The sequence below is a fragment of the Rattus norvegicus genome, chromosome 12 (assembly GCF_021556685.1).
Source record: "Rattus norvegicus strain SHRSP/BbbUtx chromosome 12, alternate assembly SHRSP_T2T, whole genome shotgun sequence".
Classification (NCBI taxonomy): domain Eukaryota; kingdom Metazoa; phylum Chordata; class Mammalia; order Rodentia; family Muridae; genus Rattus; species Rattus norvegicus.
The window spans coordinates 11,043,579-11,064,185 of NC_141545.1; the positions used below are offsets into that span (position 1 = coordinate 11,043,579).

Consider the following 20,607-nt stretch of genomic DNA (forward strand, 5'->3'; position numbering starts at 1 on the left):
AATAAATAAAAATAAGAGAAATAAGAGAAAGTTTGGAGAGATCACTCAGTGGTGAGAGCCCATGTTGTTGTTGTAGAGGCCCCGAGACAAAAGTCATGGCACCTGAGTCAAGCAGCTCACAAGGGTCTGAAGTACATTTCTAGGTTACCACAGGTACACGTACTCTAGTGCACTTGCCATGCACAGACATGGACACAGAAGGAGCAGTAACAAAGGGGCATGGGCCTGAGAGAGGGCTCAGCAGTTAGGTGCAGTGCTGCTCTCCCAGAGGACCTGGGCTTGAATCCTAGCATCCACATGTTCTTCACAAACTCCTGTAACTCCAATGCTTTCTTCAGGCCTCCACAGGCAGCAGCAAGGACAGGATACACATGCACACACTCAGTGCACAGCCACGTAAAATGATCAGTCTGTGTATCTCTAAAGAAAAGGCCTGTTATCATGTTGGTGCCGCACTCCAAGGAAATTGTACTTCTCTCTGGATTCTCTCTGGAATACTGGGGAACCGGAGTGTGTTTCATTCGCAGAATTCAAGTACGTTATCTATCCAAGTTTGTTGTGGTGACAGCCACATGTAGAAAATACAAATATCAAAGGCAAATATTTTAATTTGACTAGAAATAAAATCCATGATCAACATGTCTCTTGTCTTTTTTTTCTCTTTTGTAATCTAAAGGCAATTCTGAACAGAATTATCAACCAAGGTCACATCACAAAAACTTTAAATGTATTTACACAGTGAATAAGTTACATAGACCAAGTCTGAATATGTTTTGGATGAGCAACAGATCACATGCCCACATCTAACACTCCACAGTGCTGGGTTTAAGGAAGGAGCTTTTAAGAAAGACACTTTACACATATATTACAAATAAAATAGGACATCTTTTTTAAGTGGCAACTTAGATCTTTGATGTATGACTCTACTTGTGGCTCTCCAAATAGCTACTAAAGAATGCATGCAGACAGATAAAACGAATTGTGGTTTTTGTGAATAACTTGCTTTTCTACAAGATGGTAAAGGTAATGCAAACAGACACTCGTCTTCTGTGGTATAAACGATGGCTATTAAAGCAACCTCTGTGTAAAAAGCAGCCATGATCCTGAAAACGATTCCATTGGGATCTTTCCTGGCACAGAGAGATCCAGGGTTTTCAGAAACAGTAGCCTAGCAACTTAAGAAAATTACTTCATAGCAGCCTCATTTAGATACAGTGTACATCAAATTGTAACTCATTTACAATTCCCTTTTCAGGCACACAGGCTGTCAGCTTTTGACCATCTTACAGGTTTTCCGTGGCCAGCTTCATTCTGCCTGCCCCCTTTTGCAACTCAAAGAAACAAAGAAACACATTCCACACAAAAAGAAAGAAAGAAAGGAAATTCAAAGGAAGCAAAATAGGTGGAAGGAAGGGAATGAATGTACAACGTTCAGAATAAAAATTTGCTTTCCTGTGAAGAAAAACATTGCACTTCTGCCAATCCTAAAGTGTCTCTAGAAAGGATGGGGTCGTTCAGTGTGCTCAGCTTTGGTAAAGCAATGGAAGTCCTGCCTCCCGTAGTTGGTTGCCTTTGCTTGGTGAATAGTAGCCACACATCAGGATGGGTAGAGTCTGTGTCAGCAGATCCTAGGCTGCCTTGGTTTGGAGAGTATTGTGCACATTGGAAGTTGAGTCATCTTCTTTAGAAAAAGTCCTACAGGGAACAAGAGGAGAATGCTCTGTCCAAGCTTTGCGAAGGCCGAGAAGACATTGAATGACGTCGCCCCAGCATGGCAGCATTGCAAGCTTAGAAACCATGGGGGACAGGAGCCTCCTGTCAGAGACTAGTGCCGGAAACACTGGAGTCTGGGAGAAAGGTTGTGAGGACCCGGGAGCTCTGGGCCCTGCGGATCATGTCTCGGATCTCCATGTTCAACTCCATGAGCTTGGTGCAGATTTCAGTCAGGCTATGGTTAGACCCCACCAGGGCATAAGTACCCGTCTGTCCCAATGTTTGGTGACGGAAATAAATATTCAGGAGTGTCTGGACCTCATCATCAGAGCTGCTTCCAAAGATGTCATTGGGCCACAGGCTTCTGTGGGAAGAAAGCACAGCAGAGATTAGAGGCAGGCAGTTGGGTGGTTTGGGTCTTGTTTAGCATACATATGTGTGCAGTGCTCACAGCGGCCAGAAGGGGGCACTGGATTCCCTGGAACTGAAATTAGAGATTCCTGTAAGCTGCCATGTGGGTGTTGATACCTGAACTGGGATCCTGTGGAAGAGCTGGGGTCCCTACCTACCAAAGGGGCAGGATATAGTTTGTGTTTTCTACAAGCACCCCAGGAGTTACCTGCACTCCTTGATCTGTCGCAGTGCTTTGCCAAGGTCATTGTTCTTCAGGCACTCCAGCATGGACTGGATGGCTGCCTCAGTGGATGTGAAGGTTGGTTCTGACCACGCCCCCTCGATGTACAGTGGGTCCGTGGAGATGGCTGCAGTGGCTTCTTTCAGCTTCCTCTTCAGATCACTCAGTTCTCTGGACATGTTCAGCAGCTGTTTAAAACAAATGAAATGCATTTAGAAACAGACCATTGGTCATGAGGGTCTGTTTAAGCAGACATCCAGCGTGGTGAGCCACTTGACATGTGGCCGGGATAGGGAATGTGGCTCAGTCAGGAATCTGATTTTAGGTCAAAACAAAGAAGTAGACTTCAGGCAAGAATATTACATTGGGCTAGGACAGGAAAGTAGGCTCAGGTATCTTGATCATCCTGTAATACTGTTAAAAATAGTGATCACAGGACTTTGTGTTTTGCCTTGCTTGTTCTGTCAGCCTGCAAGAGCTAGGGTAGAGGTCAATCTAAGTCCATTGGGAAAATTTTAGTACAAATCTCCAGGCACAGAGACTCTTCCCTTCCAGGGAGTGTAGGGCTGGTTTAGTTTCTGGAGCAACTGCAAGCCAAACTGTCAAACAAAGCTACCTGTGATTCCCAACTGACTCCCCCACCCTTGATTCCCGGCCATCCCCCCTGGAAAGTCCAGAACGATCCACTGACCACGAGTCAGCTTGAAGGTCACTTCACCCCATCAATAGTACCCTGCCTAGTTACCATTGTTTGAATCCTGCCCCAATTGTTTGCAAGGTATATAACTTCCCTATTAGAGTCTGATCAGGGTCATTTCCCCTTGAAGTAGGAGGACCCCAACATGTTAGAATTAAACTCCTCTTGCTTTTGCATCAATCACCGCCTCCATGGGTCTCACTCAAGAGGTCCTGGAAGAGGTTCAATTCGGACATCACAAACCTAGAACTGACCTTATTACTCGCATGTAATTAAAATGGTATAAAAGCAGATTGGGGGGCTGGAGAGATGGCTCAGTGGTTAAGAGCACTGACTGCTCTTCCAGAGGTCCTGAGTTCAAATCCCAGCAACCATGTGGTGGCTCACAACCATCTGTAATGGGATCTGATGCCCTTTTCCGGTGTGTCTGGAGACAGATACAGTGTACTTGTATATAATAAATAAATAAATCTTTAAAAAAAAGCAGATTGGGAAAAATAAACCTGCCTCAGCCTCATAACTGGCTGGGGTTATGCTACAATGTTGTCTAATTGTCCTTTTTCTTTTTAATCCATGTTCCCACCCTGGAGAACCTGTTGACTGACTGAACTGGCTTGGTCATTTCAGGACCTCCACAAATAATGGAGCTGGGTATGGTGGTATATGCCCAAGAATCCCAGCATTTGGGAGAATGAGGCAGGAGGATCAATAGGAATTTCATCCTCATTTCTGTTTTTTCCTGAGTGCTGAGGTTAAGGGTGTAAACAAAAACACCCATGATATGGGCCTTGTTTTAAGTGGGAAGGATTTCCTATTTTTTTCTATGCTACAGAAAAGTCTCAAGATATAATTTTGTTTCGTTGGTTTGGTTTACTGAGACAGGGTTTCTCTGTGTGGCCCTGGCTTTCCTGGATCGTTCTGGGGACCAGGCTGCCTCTGCCTCTAGAGTACTGAGGTTAAAGGCGTGCGCCACCACCGGGTCAGCTTGTTTTATTTTTGAGATGACATACATGCATAGCAAGGGCTGAACCTGGGTGTGGTAATGCAAGCCCTCAATTCCTGCATTCAAGGCAGAGGCAGGAGGATCTCTGAGTTGGAAACCAGCCTGGTCTTACACAGCCAGGTGTAGAACAGGTCCCTTTGCAAGACAACCCCCCAAACCAGCCTGGGCTGGCCTTGAACCTACTAATAGTTAAGGGTGGCCTTGACCATTTTAAACCTCCCTCCAACTTCTGAGAATTGGAAGTGCAGGCACCTACCAGTCTTAGGCGGTGCTGTGGATTAGGTCTAGAGGGCTACAAACACCGTGCCACTGGGGCCACAGCCCTAATCCCCACAAGATACAGTGTTAGGAAGGAGGGGATGAAGAACATTAAGGTGATTGGGAATTAATGCTAAAGACGACTTCTGCTCACTCAGTGGCAGTACCTATAAAGTCTACTCAGTCTAGAATTTCCTTTGGAGGGCGTGGCTGCACCTTCATGTCATTTCCATGGAGCAGGGACCCACTTCTGTAATATAGGTACAGTGGCTCCATCTGGACACCATGTTCCTAACTGGATCTGTGCGGCTCTGTTCACTTAGCTGTGATCCCTTCCAACTGTACAGTGCTGATTTCCCATTAAGGGTCAACCGCAGCTGAATTTAAATTTCAAGCTGGCTCAGACCATCCTCTCTAGCTGTGTGTTCTTCCCAACCCGCCATCTATTCCACAGAGACAACCCCTCTCTGTAGGGAAGCTGTGGCCATCAAAGCTAAGGACTCTTGGGAGAAGCCTGCACGTGAGGCTGGGTTGGCTGTGTGATTTTGTCTTATTTCCATTCTTGCCTTGCATGGTATAATTGTCATTTTCTCAGGGCCATCGCTGCCTGATGCAGCCTAAAGATCTTTTTGGTACTTTATTTCCTTGTTTAACATCAAGAGGACCTGATTCCACCACAAGCCTGGATTACGGGAAATGCATGTCAGTTTGGACTGTTCTGTCTAAACTCTCAAGATCACTTCAATCGGGGCCAACCCAGCTTCCTGCACCTGTATACGAACTTTTTGTGGGTTTCTTTTATAAGCTGGCTCTGAGAAGTGTTCACGGTAATGGCATTTGGCTCCCCACCGGAGCTGCTGCCCTGATCGATCAGTCTTGGGGAGTGTACATCCAATAAACCAGTCCTGTCTAACTGAGATCGGCGTTGGGAGTGGTTTGTACCTTGATTCCTAGACCTCAGTAAAGAAGAGGGCATTGATCCCCACATCCCCTGGAGTCAGTTATCATTAAGTTGTTGCCGTTCAGCACGAGTGCTAAGAACTACACTCAGGTCCTCTCAAGAGCGGTGTGTGCTCTTAACCACTGAGATGTCTTTCTAGCCCCCTTCTTTGCATTTTGAGCTTACATATTAAGCCAACCAGTATAAATTTCCTTTCTGAGTCTGGCTTGTTTCGTCCAGAATCACACAAATGGGCGATGGGTGAGGTTTCTTTTTTTCTGGTTTGTTTGTGGCAATCCTCCTTCCCAATTTCCTGTGTGTAGTACTGGTTATCCTGGAACTCTATAGACCAGACTGGTCTTGAACTCTTATCTGTCTGCCCCTGCCTCCTGAGTGCCAGGAGAGTACTGCTACATCCCAGCTCAGTTTAGTATTATTCTTAAGACCCATTGGGTCCACTCAGGCCTCCCGGTATGTGCATGGATGCAAGGCCCTGTCCTTGATCACGGGCAGCCTTTTAGTGGCTGAATCCTTGAAGGAAAGGGACTGTCTGTCTTCAAGGTGTCATAAACTGCCAATAGCTTCTCGGCTCAGCTACGGGTGGGACTTCTCGACCACCCCTCCCACCATGCTTGGATTCTGTGTGGCTTGATCTTGCACAGATGTTGTGCACACAGCCACAATTCTCAGTATGAAGTTTGCCCTCAAGGGATCAACGATCTAATTCCCTAGAGCCAAGGCTGGCTTAGGTACTGAGACGTCACAGAGGTTCTGCCAGCTCTGGGTCTGGAATGATTGGAGAAAGTGTCATGTAGCTTGGGTGCAGGGGTCCTGGCGGACCCACTGGGCATCAGTTTTGAATATATGGGGGCAAATTATCGTAGCAATTTCTTTGGGTAGGGGGAGCAGGGACAAAAATTATTAAGAGCACACTTTTCTAGGCAGGAGACAGTAGATCCCAGCAATAGTGTCCAAAGGCAAGCTGAAAAGAAACAACTGTGTAGGTTGATGTCATCATGCAGGTGAGGGCTGGCACCAGTTAGATCAAGGCCATGATTGGACAGTAAAAGAATAACGTGGGGACAAAGTTTTTGTAGGGAGGGAGAGGAGTAGAAGGAAGGAGAATCAAGATGGAGACGGAGAAGGATGACCCAGATCTGGGTGGTCTAGGTGGGTGGTTTATATCCTTATCAATCGATTTTAAGTTTATTCTGTGGATGCACTGTAGATTGAGAATTTAACATGTAAATCTAATTGCTAAATTAAAATCTGGAACTTTGATTTTACTGGATTAAAGGCAGTGTGTGAAAGAAATGGCTGAGGGCAGTTGGAGCATGTGGATCTGGTTCTGTTCCCCACGAGGAGTGAGGACACGCAAGGGCCTGCAGAATGAGGTGTGTGTGTGTGTGTGTGTGTGTGTGTGTGTGCGTGTGTGTGTGTGTGTGCGCGTGTGTGTGTGTACGCACACTCGTGCAGGGCCTGGTAACTACCACCTAGGGGACCACACAGAGAGGGTGGCTAAGGGAGACAGCTGGGAGAGGAAGGCTTGCATGGCAGAGTAGCAGCCGGAGCGAGCGGATCTGGCTCTCAGGAACTGATAGAAAATGTTCTTTTTTAAAATTTTTACCGCAACACAACACTGTGTGTATGTTTAACCTGTGGATTCAAGGGAAGATAGTAGCAAGGCCCATTTCCAGGGTAATGCAAAAGCTTCATGCAGCACCCCACGCTTTCCCAGAGGCAGTACGTCTGTTCGGTGATGGGTCCTTTAAAGCATTGGACCCTTCTAGTTGATAATCTTGCTACAGTTGCTTTTAAATATGGACAGTACTGCGGGCACTGCATTTGCATATCTCTCCTTGGGGTTTTATTGGCATTCATTTATTCTATCAGTAAACAGAAATCGCCTGCATTTCCTTTTGTCTCCTACCGCCATGTTGCTGTGTTTAGGATGATGGCTCTTTTCTAAGTATTTACCTCCAGTGCCCCCCCCTCTCTGTCCTGTAGGGCTCTGCCCAGGGGAGCCTCCCATCAGTAGCTCACTGACACAAATCTTTCTCACCTTCAGCAAACCAGGTATATACCCCCCTTCCCCTGCTTTCAGTCCTAGGAAAACTGGAGCCCATTGCACTCCGCGAATGGTTTTATTTTTTACATGGAGATGCTGAGGCAGGGAGAAGTCTCCAGATGCTATCTCCCTCTTACCTTACAATAAGGGTGAGTGTGGAAGGCTACATGCCAAGGAGAAAACCCACCAGAGTGATGTGTGGCATCCAGGGTAGCTGTAGAGGTAAGGGGACTTGCCCCCAAATGTATTTCTTTCTCACTTGTGCTTGAACAAAACGATAATTATACGCAAAAGGACAAACCAAACAAAAAAACAGACCCGATGTGTACCTTTATAAGTGGGGTGGAGGACAGAAGAAAAAGAAAAGCAAACCAAGGATGAGACCACTAGGTGGCTCTGCGGGGAGATGAGCGGCGTGGGGGCGGGGCGGGGGCGGGACTCACCTCGGGCACTGAGCTCACTTCGTGCACCTGGCCAATGAGCTTGCAGTAGGATTGGTAGAGCAGGAGCAGCTGAAAGTGCAGCTTGTACAGTCTCTGACACAGCTCCAGTTGCTAGAGAGGGAGGGCACATGGGGAGGAGAAACAGCCGTTAAAGCTCAAAACCGGAAAGGGAGCACGAGACTTGCTCCTTTAACTCTCTTTACATTCCAACTAAAGCAAACCCAAACCCACTCGGTAGCATCGCCGAGACCGCCACCGTAGAATACAGAAAGACACTTTTTATACGACACTGGGTGACTAATTAGGAGAGGCTATAAGAGGATGGAGGGAAACCACATTTCCGTTGTCCATGCCAATGAAGTGCCTATAAATTACACCCGAGTGCTTGCGTTAATTCCTTATACGCTACAAACTGCTTTTAATTTTTTTTAAAGATTTATTTATTTCATGAGTACACTGCAGCTGTCTTCAGACACACCAGAAGAGGGCATCAGTTCTCATTACAGATGGTTGTGAGCCACCATGTGGTTGCTGGGATTTGAACTCAGGACCTCTGGAAGAGCAGCTCTTAACCACTGAGCCATCTCACCAGCTCCCAAAATGCTTTTAAAACAGCCAAGAATCCTTTTCATTAAAGGATGAGCGGACAGGCAAAGTACGCTAACTAGTTCTAGGTTGTTGAGTTTGTAAGCTGAGTTGCTACTTGGGAGATGACTAAGTCTGGGATGCATTGAGTGGGCAGCCATTCCCGAAGCCTGCAGAAGCCACACCGTCTGAAGTAGAAGAGAAAGAAATCCCAAGTCATCCCATCACCGAGGTGCGCCGCGCTCTCTCTGAGTGAGATCCTCTGTGCAGCCTTATAGCAACAGTGGGTTAGCTCCCAGAGCGCGTGGGGTGTTACAGAGGACAGGGAGAGCGCCTCTGGCACACCCGAGATCAGGACTCAGTGCAAACACTCCACTGAAGAAGCTACCAGAAGAGGCTACGGGAAGGCAGGGTAATGGGTCCTGTGCTAAGGGGCTATAGAGAACTCAGCTTAGAACTGAGCAGAGAGGCAAATTTAAACACTTCCCCCTAACTCCGGTGACGAGGATACATTGTAAGAATTTTAAGTTTTATGGAGTATATTCTGTTGCTATCACTGACATCAATTTTGTTTTTGTTTTGTTTTGTTTTGCTTTTTGTTTTTCAAGACAGGGTTTCTCTGTGTATCTCTGGCTGTCCTGGAGCTCACTCTGTAGACCAGGCTGGCCTCGAACTTACAGAGATCTGCCTGCCTCTGCCTCCACAGTGCTGGCATTAATGACATTTGTTACCACCAAAGGCTTAATACTGATTTTTAAGTTACTAAAACTGATTCTGACAATATATTTATTAATATTATGCTAAGAATATGCTGAATGAAGCTTCCCCTTGCCCCAACTTCCCTCCTTCTAAGAGAAAAGCTAATTCTATTTAGACTTTTTCTTTTTTCCCCAAATACTGGCTTTGGCGTAAAGAATTCGTTGAATCTGGCTGGGTCTTTGGTGGTTTTAGTAAAATTCCTTATGATAGCTTAAACTCTCCTTTCTTCTTTTTTATTTTTTAGTAAATGGGAACCTTTAAAAATCTGGTACGGAATGTACCAGGATCTTGTGAATCAACTTTAAAAAGTGTTAAAAAATAATATGTTAAAAAAATAATGTTTTTCTCCCCATTTAGGGTGAAACCTAGCCATGAAAACTCTCACTTTTCCTAAATGCCAAATGGTGGTATTTATTGTTTAAATTTTTCCATTGAGACAATGAGAATTCATAGCAATGTAGGTTTCTATCTGGGGAAGAAAACAGCTCAGAAGGCTACGGACAAGCTGCCGTGTCTCACTCTACCAAAGAAAAGAAAATGAAACAGAAAGGGTAACCATGCTAAAAGATACAACAGTCAACAGTGAAAATAAGGTCCGCGCCTCAGTGGACAAAGAATATGAAAGAAAGTTTAACTTACTGCAAGAGACTCCATTTGCTACGCAGCAAGCATGGTGCAGGAGACGAAGGAAAGGAAAGAAAGTATAGGGTCAGTGTGGCATGCATCAGAGAGCGCGGCCCTCTTCCAGGAGCAGAGCTGTCAGCAGTGTTAGCTTGGCTGGCCCAGACTCAGCCAGCGCCTGCCAGTGTTGAACCCGTTCAACATGCACAGCGGTCTGGGTGGAAACAAGCGTTAGTGGGCAGTGCGGCTCTGAACAAATGCTGCCTCCAGTCCTTGGGATCCCCCCCACCCCCCAGTCTGTCTGCAAGACTGGACGTAACCTTTTGTTGCTGTTCCTGAAGATTTGAGTGCACTGATGTGAACGGAACTGAGAAATCTAAGAACACCTGTCCCCTCCACACATCAACTATAGTGTTGCTTCTTTTTTTTTATTGGATTGCCTCTCATATCGGACATGTGGGAGGATTGTGCACATGAGTGCTGGTGCCCTTGGGGACCAGAAGCATTGGATTCCCACAAGAGCAGGAGTTGCAGGCAGCTGTGAGTCACTCAACAACCTTCATGCCAGGAACTAAACCCAGGCCTTCAGTGAGGTCAGGGCACGCCCCGTCACTTATATTTCCCATTTCTCAGACTGAGATCTAGCAGTAGGAGGCTCCTAGACGGCGCTATCTCAGAGGAGTGAACAGCGTATACTCCCACACAAGCACTCGGCATGGCAAATATTTCCATGTGTTTTATTTTTGATTTATTATTTATGAGTTTTCTCACACGTAGGACAAGGTTTGTGGGAGGAATATGTCCCACGGTGTGTGAATAACCAATCATAACACTTAGGAATCTCCCCAAAAATCTTTGTAACTATTTTTACCTGCTAAATAATTCCTAAAAGCAATCCAGACTGGTTATTAACTTAAGATACTGAAAATTTGCCAAGCATGTCACATTCAGCCACAGCTACCAACTCTTAAGGGACACCAATGACATCGTAACGACAGAATTGACGTGTGGAAACTTTTGGTAGCTGGGAAGGGGGTGCTACTATCTGAAGGAAATCGGTTTAGACCAGGCCTTGTGGAGCACACCCATAGTTTCAGCACTCTGGAGTCGGACACAAGATGCCTGAGAGTTTGGGGCCAACCTGGGCTTATAGTAAGACACTTTCTCAGCCCCTGCCCTAAGCATCAGCTTCACTAATTCCAATTATGAGTTCATATATCTTGGTTCTGGACTTTCAAAATATGTCAGGACCTCCCTCCCTCCCTTTGTAGTCACTGGCAAGGAAAACTCTTTAAAAAAAAAATAGAGGGGTTGGGGATTTAGCTCAGTGGTAGAGCGCTTGCCTAGCAACCGCAAGGCCCTGGGTTCGGTCCCCAGCTCTGAAAAAAAAAGAAAAAAAAAAAAATAGAACCCCGAAACTTGTGGGCTATCAGTTTAATGTCCTGTATTTAAAGACACTGTCCAGCGATTAACAAAACTGTCAACTCACCGACAGTGGCTACGAATGTGACTGAAGTTGTACCTATACCCCCATCTCTGATGCCTGGTCTCCTTCCCGCCACCTATTAAAATATCACACGACCATGACAGGTGTGCCGGGACTGAAAACGAAAGTACTGAGATTCTTTTGGTTGTTGTTGATTCTGGTCACAAATCTCTCTAAAAGCTATGAAAGAGAAACACCTTAAAGCCTATGTTGTACATTATATATGGCCGAGGCCCTGGAAAACGTCATGCCTACAAGTGTCACACTTAGGTGCTGACATATAATGCACTATCAGATTAGGTACACAGGGCCAGTTTTTAAAAATTACTTTTAGTTATGTGTATGTGTGCCCGTGTATGTATGTGGTTATGTGAGCATGCTTTAGAGGTCAGAGGGGTCGGAAACCCAAGAGCTGGTGTTACAGGCAGCTCTGAGCCACTGATGTGGGAGCTGAGAAACCAACTCTGGTCCTGTGCAAGAGCAGCCAGTGCTCTTAACCACTGAGCCATCCCTCCAGCCCTGCACAGGTCCAGCACTGAAGACTCTTGGGGCTTCGTCAGAAGAGAACAGTCCGTCTAGTGAGCACAGCGTCGGGTAGATACTGGCTGGGTGGGGGCGGGGCCTGCTGTGTGGGTTGGGCGTGGCAAGAGTCCAGATGCTAAGAGGAAATCCTAAACAGCGAGGGGCAGGAAGTTTGCAAGTCACAGAACAGAAGCAAGCCTTGTGGCTTACGGTCTGTGAGCCCATCACCCTGGGAGGCTGAGGCAGGAGGACTGCTGCAAGTCTGAAGTCAGCCTCGGACTTGAGATTTTAGTCCGCCTGCCTCTGGGTCCTGTATGGTGGAATTACAGGCATGTACAAGTATGCCTGGCTTACCATGTCTTACCCAATGCCTGAAAGTCACATGTGTGAGCTAAATGGGAGAAGGCTTAGGTTCTACGTGGAAAGTAACTTAGGCTACTGACGAATTTCATTGTGTCTTAGCATGTGAGCGCATGAAATCTAGGAAGGCAGGAGTGCTAGCCACTCACCTCTTAATTGGGTTTGATACGGTGACAACTACCTCCCTCCCTTCCTCTCTTCCTCCCTCCCTCTTTCCTTCTTGTTATTTTCTCATTTTTGCAGGGCTGGGGATTGAGTCCAAGGCTTGCACATGCCAAGCAAACTCTTTGCCAGCAATCTACATCTTCAGTTGGCAGCCATTTTGTTTGTCCAAAAGAAAAAAAAATGGTTTTTTTTCAGTCTTGTTCAAAGTTAAAAACCTCAATGCCTGTGATACTATTTGTACTTGATGTACAAATATGAGAAAATATTTATACTTGATGTACTTACTATTTATAAGAAAACTGTGAATTAATCCTAGCGGACACATCTTTAGCCAGGATGGGAGAGAAGATTTGCTTTTGGAACACAGATGGGTGGACCATATCTGAAGGTTGAGGTTTACTGGGTTTCAACCAACTGGAGAACAGTGCGGCTCAACATTTAACTTGCTCAGCCCATATTCCCTTGCTGTATCGAGATAGGAAAAAGCGGCAGGCAGAGTGTTTTTGCAGGACAAGCCTCATAGTTGGAACGATGATTTGAGGACAAGATGTGCTGAGTGTAAATTACTACGGTTGTACCCAGAGTCGGAAATGCAGTTTGAATGTTAAGTATGGCAACTGAAATAAAGTCTAACAAGCGACAGTTCCTCAGCTCTCGTGGGGACGCTTCTGCAGAGCCCTAGAGATAAACGGTGTTTGCTACTTTACAGGATGGAGGCTGAAAATATTGTCTGGAGAGACCAGAGCTGGCAGGAGCCCCTGCTTCCTGACCTAAGTGTTAGGTGAGCTTCAACCACCAGGGGGAGCTACTCCAGAACAGAGGGACCAGTGGGACCTGGTTTTTAATTGATCAGAAATTGCACATTGTGAAAAGTTTTTCTGTCTTGGCTGGGGATAGGCAGGGATGGGGGAACGACTCCAAGCACCATAAAGAAGAACGGTATGTGCATGTGAGCAGAAATCCCCTTTTGAGACAAAAGCAAACCGCTCCCCTGTTCTTCGTGCTATTTGACGTATGCCGTATCTCACCCTAGAAATCTGCTTATACAGTCATCAGGGAGCCTAAGTGAGTAACTGGCCTAAGACCCCCAATTATTACATACATGAGAGTAAAAGCATCTTCTCCAGGTAACCGGCTGTTGCCCAGTTCCCTGGTTCACGGACCACTGTGTCCATAAACCAGCAGGATGTCAAACTCCACACTCGTGCCAGACGGGGCAGACATGGTTGGTTTTATTAGCAGGTTAAAGGCATCAGACATGGGGCTGGAGAGACGGCTCAGTGGTTAAGAGCACCGACTGCTCTTCTAGAGATCCTGAGTTAAAATCCCAGCAACAATATGGTGGCTCCCAACCATCTGTTAGGAGATCTGATGCCCTCTTCTGGTGTGTGTGAAGACAGCTACATTGTACTCATATAAATAAAGTAAATAAAAATCTTAAAAAAAAAATAAAGGCCTCAGACTTAGATGTTGCTTCTCCTGTATTTTTCTGTGGCCCACAGTCTTTTTTTCCCTTATGTGTGTGTTCTGCCTCTAGGAGTAGGCAAGAGACAGCTTGGAGAGATGGAGTATGGCGTTTACAGCTTATCACTCAGATCCAGCTTGTCTCAAATGCACCATGAAAAATTCTTTATTGCAGAGGGATGTAGCTGTGCTGGCTAGGGTGTTTGTTTTGTTGTTGTTTTTCAACTTGACACAAACCAGAGTCACCCGAGAGGAGGGAACCCTGACTTGGGAAATTGCCTACAACAGATTGGCATGTGGACAAGTCTGTGGGGATATTTTCTTGATTGTTGTGGGATGGCCCAGCTCACTGTGGGTGGTGCCATCCCTAGGCAGGTGGTTGGACCTGTGTTATACAAGAAGGCGGCTGAACAAGCCATGGGGAGCAAGCCAGTAAGCGGCATCCCTCCATGGTCTCTGCTTTGGTTCCTGCCTTCAGTTCCTGCCTTGTAGCCCCTCAGTGACGGGTCTACACGATGTGAAGTGAAGTTTACCCTCTCCTCCCAAGTTCTTTTTAGTCATGGTGTTCACCCTAGTGAGAAGAGCAAATTAGGGCAGTTGTAAAGGAGCAAATGGGGTCATACACATACCATACCTGAAAGTATAACCCGCCATTTTTAGTCTCAGGCCTTTACTATATACCTAGAGCTGCCACATCAAACTGAGTGGCTGAAGAGAGACTCCATCTTTTAATCTTTCTTTAATAAAAGACATAAGAGATGAGGAGCAACAAGTACCCCAGGAGCCACACAACTATGGCTCAGTTAAGAGAGGTCACGTGCACAGTGGCCGTCCCCTAACGTGACATTACCTGCATCAGAACCTCCTTAAGATTGTGTGCGTAAACTATGATGTTCCTACGAAGGGCGTGTGTGTGTGTGTGTGCACGTGTGCGTGCGTGTGCATGTGTGTGTGCGCGTGCGTGTGCATGTGTGCGCGCACGTGTGCATGTGTGCGTGCGTGTGCATGTGTGTGCATGTGTGTGTGCGTGTGTGTGCGCACATGTGCATGTGTGTGTGCGCGCGCGTGTGCGTGTGCATGTGTGTACAGAGAGCTGGAAGTGCTGGAGAGGATATGAGTACAATAGATTAATGGAAACCAAGAAGTAGAAATGAAGGCTTCTGGAGAGCCGGAAGAAATAAAATAGCAAAATTAGTATATTTGAAAGTAGGATGATTTAGCTTTAGTTTCCACTAATCTATAGGGCTAGCACTCAACAAACAGATCAGAGATTTGGTTTCAACCTATATTCCTAAAGATTTATCTATTTATTATATAAAAGGACACTGTAGCTGCCTTCAGACACCAGAAGAGGGCGCCAGATCCCATTAACAGATGGCTGTGAGCCACCATGTAGTTACTGGGAATTGAACACAGGACCTCTGGAAGAGCAGTCAGTGCTCTTAACCACTGAGCCATCTCTCTAGTCCTCAACCTATATTCATAATATAAGAATATAATGTATTAATATATTCTCCTAACTGAATCTTCATTACTGGGTGTAATAGGATTTGACAACAGAGTCAATGCTTAAATAACTAATCATTTTTATACACTGTATACAAGCCATACTATAAACTGGGCTAGGCTTTTGCTAATTGTAAGGTCTAACCTGGTGACTATTTTCTGGCCTGACTTTGGCCAGCAGGCTGAGGTAAAAGGATAAATAAGTTGGAGCCGGAAGTAGGTCCTCATAGGAGGTCGTAACATGTGAAAACTAGTAATATTTTATTTTTTAAAAGTAACCAAACTGGGTGTGGTGGCACAGGACTTTACTCCCAATACACAGGATGCAGAGGCAGGCAGATTTCCATGAGTTTGAGGCCAACTGGTTAACCTAGGAAGTTTTAGGACAGTCAGGGCTACACAGGGAATCCTGTCAAAGAAGCGGGTGGGAGAGGGGGAGTACTCAGATGAGTCAAATCAGGACACTACAGGTGCACACACAGGGATTAATGGAAAGTCTAGGATGGCTCTGAACTCCATATCTGAGTAAGGATTGCTTGCAAATTAATTATATTGTAGCACCATTACACGCTTATATTCAAACTCTCTGAAAATGTGCAGGGCAGTGTTAACACATGCCTTTAGTCACTTTTAGGCAGAGGCAGGCAGATCTCTGTGAGTTTGAGGCCAGCCTGGTCTACAGAATGAGTTCCAGGATAGCCAGGGCTACACAGAGAAACCGTGTCTTAAAAACCAAACAAAAGTCTTGGGAAACCAGAGACTGAAATACAAATGTGTTTTCAAAAGGAGCAAAAATTCACAATTCTAAGATTTCTCAGCGGTACAGTTGCTATCCTTAGTCACTTATCTCGGGGTGGCGGCGCACAGCTCTCCCCACTCTATGTGGAGTATTGGATTGCTGGTGTTAGGTGGGAAAGTGTCACCCCAAACTGTACTGGGCTCTGTCTGCATTGATCCAGCCTAGTTCCTACGTGGGAGGGTGCGTGATCTGGAAAGCCTTCTCGGTAGAGATGTAATTCTACCTGCTGCACACAGACAGGGCCTTGCCCTCCTAGCTCCCTGTGTCCCCTCCGCTCACGGCTTCAGTTTGTCCGCTAGCAGCCTTAGTCTGATCACGTCCCTGCTGCTTAAACTGCTGACCGTTTTACCATCGCTGTGCAGTGGCTGAGTCCTCACAGCCAGGCTTCTGCGATGTCTGTAGAAGCCTCTCAGGCTTGCCTTGTCCATCAGCACCTGTTGGTCCTGTGGCCTCTCTTCAGTTCTTAGGACATCGTGATCCCTTCTGCCTCAGGTCCTTTATATAAGCCTTTCATCCTTACCCACTTTCACAGTTACATTCGAGATCTCTTCTGTCTCAGCACCAACCAGGAAACCTTCCCCGGGCCACCTGCTGCTTGACACCAGTGTTCTGCCAATGGCTCCCTTTTCATTTACCACAGGCCAGCCCCAGTGACGTCTTGATTGTCATCTGTCTCCCTGACAACAAGAGGAGGGCAGACCCTCTGGTGGAACCATGTACCCCAAATCGGAGGCTCTTTAAAGCCTAATTCCAGAGTAAATAGTTTAATCTCGGTCTTCTTTCCAGTTTCCTGCATCACAGAACATATATGTAATCAGCTGCTGGTATGTGGCATGTACCTAGGGCTCTCCTAAACTGGAAAATCTTTTTAGCAGTGTTTGGGGGAAAGTCATTAGACAACTTTCCTTTAAACCAATGAACCATTTCACTGAAGGAATTAAGCAGTCCGGCAAGGAATGGTGGAATGTGGTTTCATATTCTGGATTAAGAAAGGCTCATTAGGAAGTGATTAGCACGATTTAACAGCATCTGGCAAAAAGGTTAATCTTATGTCCCTATTCTTCCAGAAAGGAGAAAACAAAAGTCCCCTGGTCCCATCAATACACGACCATGCATGGAGTAGGTGCACACACATCCATGCATAGTACAGATGCACACAACCATGCTTGGTATGGATGCACTGCCTTCCCCGTTGGCATCATGTGCAACTGGGAGACGGCTCCTTCCTTCTCTTCCTTTCTCAAGTTCCATGCTTCTGGTGAGGCTCAAAACCAACACAGAGCCAGACCGCAAGAAAGACATACATTTAACGGGCGTTCATTACCTTTTCTTCCGAGTCCCCGGGTTGGCAGGTAATCACCTCATCCCTGGAGCCGCCTGCAAATGTTGCCTTACAGTTGGCAAGCCACTGTTGTCGAGAAAAAGAGAGGTGGGACATGGGTAGATCCACAGATGTCCTAAGAACATTTAAATCGTGGGGTTTGTCGGGAAAAGCTGATCATGCTTCTAGCAAGAGTAAATACGAGTTCATCGGAATGACTTTTAGGAAAGGAAACTTGAGAGGCGAAAGATTTGCTGGAATTAAAATACCTGCCACAGGTTTTAAACACAGGTTTGTGTTTAAAATACAATTTCTTTTACGATTTACTTATTTTTATTTATGTGTATGTGTGCTTGCATATATATATATATATATCCATATCTATAGGTATATAGATGCGGATATAGATATAGATAAATAGATATATCACTATAGATATGTCTGGTGCCTGTGGGGCAAGAGAGGGGTTAGAAATCCTGGGATTAGAGTTACAGATGCCTGTGAGTCATCATATGGGTGCTGGGAACCAAACCTGGGTCCTCTACAAGAGCAGACAGTGCTCTAAATTGCTAAGCCATCTTCCCTGTCCTTTAAAATACAATTTCATGACCAGATGTGAAGGCACACGCCTTTAATTCTAGCACTTGGGAGACAGAGACAGGTAGATCACTTTGAATTTAAGGCCAGCCTTGAGTTTTTTGGTTTTTTTTAAACCGGATCATTCCTGATTTAGGTATGAATGAAAATAAATACTTATATGGTTAGAATAATTTCATATAGCTGAGATTAGGAGATAGGATCAACACTTCTCACAGGTGAGAATATTCTGGCCTTGCTGCATACCCACTTCTGCATTGTGGTCAGGAGGCTGCCATGGGGCAGGCTTCTGCCCCTGGAAGAAAGACCTTTACAGCAAGGGCTCGGCCATTAAGATGGGGATTCCACCTAAGACGTGGATTGTACTAACACAAGAGTGAGATGAGCAATTTAGGCACCACACAGTGGGCTCTGAAATTCCCACCTCATGCCAACAGGTTAATGTGCTTCACCAGCCAGAGACAGAGGCTTGTTCTTACCAGCTGACAGCTAGTAGCTGGGAAATATAGGCAGGTGGTGAGCCACAGAAATGAGAGGGGCTGGAGAGATGGCTCAGTGGTTAAAAGCACTGACTGCTCTTCCAGAGGTTCTGAGTTCAAATCCCAACACCCACATAGTGGCTCCCAACCATCTGTAATGAGATCTAATGCCCTCTTCTGGTGTGTCTGCAGACAGCTGAAGTGTACTCATATAGAGTAAATAAATAAATCTTTAAAAAAAGAAGTAAGAGACAGGGAAGTTATGGCGCAGTCTCAGAACTTTTGCCCTCTGAAAGCTCACGGGAGATAAGCTATACGGTACATCTCTGAGTTCGAGACCAGCCTGGTCTACAGAGTGAGTTCCAGGATAGCCAGAGCTACACAGAGAAACCCTGTCTCAAAAAAACCAAAACAAGTGAACATCCTCCTCCTCCTCCTCCTCCTCCTCCTCCTCCTCCTCCTCCTCCTCCTCCTCCTCCTCCTCCACCACCACCACCACCACCACCGCAGGGAAAACCTGCAACCCAGTAAGCTGCCAGCCATACAGGATGGACTCAGGGCATAACAGCTTCCGTGGCTGTCATAACTCACAACTTCATAGTAACTTGCAAATGAGATGTTATCAGATGACCAATAAGAGATGGTAACAGCTTTGGTCTGAACTAAAGTCCATCTGGCTTCAAAATCCATATTCTTTCTTACAGTGTCTGGAGAATTTTATTGGAGGAATTTGACACAAGTAGGTGTCATGCATACGCCTTGTCACAGACATCATAGGTGTCATATGTACACCTTGACATGGTTTGTGTAAATTTGACACAAACCTAGACATAACTTGGAAGAGGGAATCTCAGCTAAGAAATCCATTCCATCAGCTCAATCTGCTGAAAAGCCTATGATGCATTTTCTTAACTAGTGATCGATGTGGGAGGGACTGCCCACTGTGGGTGGTGGCACCTCTACACAGGTGGTCCCAGGTGATATAAGAAAGCAGGTCGAGGGAGCCATGGAAAGTAAGCCAGTAAGTAGCACTCCATGGCTTCTGCTTCAGTTCTTGCTTCCAGGTTTCTACCCTGACTTCCTTTCATGATGACCTCTAAAATCAAACAAGCCCTCCTCGAATCCAAGTTACTTCTGGTCATGGTCTTTATCACAGACTGGAGAGCTAAATTAAAATCTTGGATAAAGAACACTAGTTCTAATGCATCTCGAGGGACATACTGCCAAGATGCAAAACGTATGTGCTGGTTTCTCGGTGGGGACCTTAGTGGGGTAAGGTTGAAAGTGAACATTGATTGCTCTTTCCTTGGTCCTATTCCAGCCTCTTGGCCTTTTGACCAAGGTCACGTGCATTTGGCTATGACCAGCATTATATGTAGTTCTGTCACTCTGAAGTAGGAACTGACAACACACTCACTCACACACACACACACACACACACACACACCCCACATATACACACATTACACACACATGTACACTACACATGCACACACACATGCACACATACACACATGCACACACACAGACACACACATGCACACACCACAGTTATATACACACATTACATACATATAGACACACATGTACACACTACATACATACACAGACACATGCACATACCACATTTATATACACACATATATACACTACACATACTACACACACACATGCACACACTACATACATACACACACATGCACACTACATACATACACACACACACACACACATGCACGTGTGCGTGCACATACACACCCGTCATGGCTGTGGTCTTTCAGTTGTAACTGACTGTCATGCACAGGAACACAGGCTTACCGAGAGCGTGGCCTCCTTCCTGTTGTTGTATGTGTCCAAATACTCTTGCAGTTCCAACACGCTGAACTTCAGCTTGTCCAGGAGCCCACAGGAAAGGAGCTAGAGACAGGAAAACAGTTGGCTTTCAAAACGGATGGAAATACCAAGGTCTAGTATACAAACAGGAAAGGAGGAGATGGAGAGTTAAGGGACGAATTTGGCTTCACTTTGGCTACAGACGGAACTGGAAACTAGTTTATAACCCAAGCCTTCCATGGGGAACCTATGTTCAGATATGATACCCATTTTATGGGTGACTATTATCAATCAATATCAGCAATATTGCCTGCTTTGTTACGGAGGACAGACCTGCAGAGAGATCTGTAAACT

The 20,607-nt window shown here is 45.8% G+C and overlaps 1 protein-coding gene and 1 long non-coding RNA gene across 12 annotated transcripts in view; one reads left to right on the forward strand and one right to left on the reverse strand.

The window, feature by feature from the left end:
* Positions 1-590: 590 nt before the first annotated feature.
* Fry (FRY microtubule binding protein) overlaps positions 591-20,607 on the reverse strand; it is a 394,540-nt gene continuing 374,523 nt past the window's right edge. For 5 of the 11 annotated variants that reach the window (XR_015633958.1, XM_087578221.1, XM_087578216.1 and 2 more), the window contains 5 exon segments: positions 20,239-20,337; positions 17,348-17,431; positions 7,757-7,867; positions 2,333-2,535; positions 591-2,077 (listed from right to left, as the gene is read on the reverse strand). Coding sequence is in view for 8 of the 11 variants with exons in the window: in XM_087578221.1 (XP_087434347.1) it covers positions 1,819-2,077; positions 2,333-2,535; positions 7,757-7,867; positions 17,348-17,431; positions 20,239-20,337 (756 nt within the window). In the remaining 3 variants the exon portion in view is untranslated. 11 annotated transcript variants of the gene reach the window in all.
* LOC148002158 (uncharacterized) lies at positions 8,946-12,307 on the forward strand. Its single transcript, XR_015634574.1, has 2 exons — positions 8,946-11,031; positions 11,130-12,307. It is a non-coding gene; the product is annotated as an uncharacterized LOC148002158 (long non-coding RNA).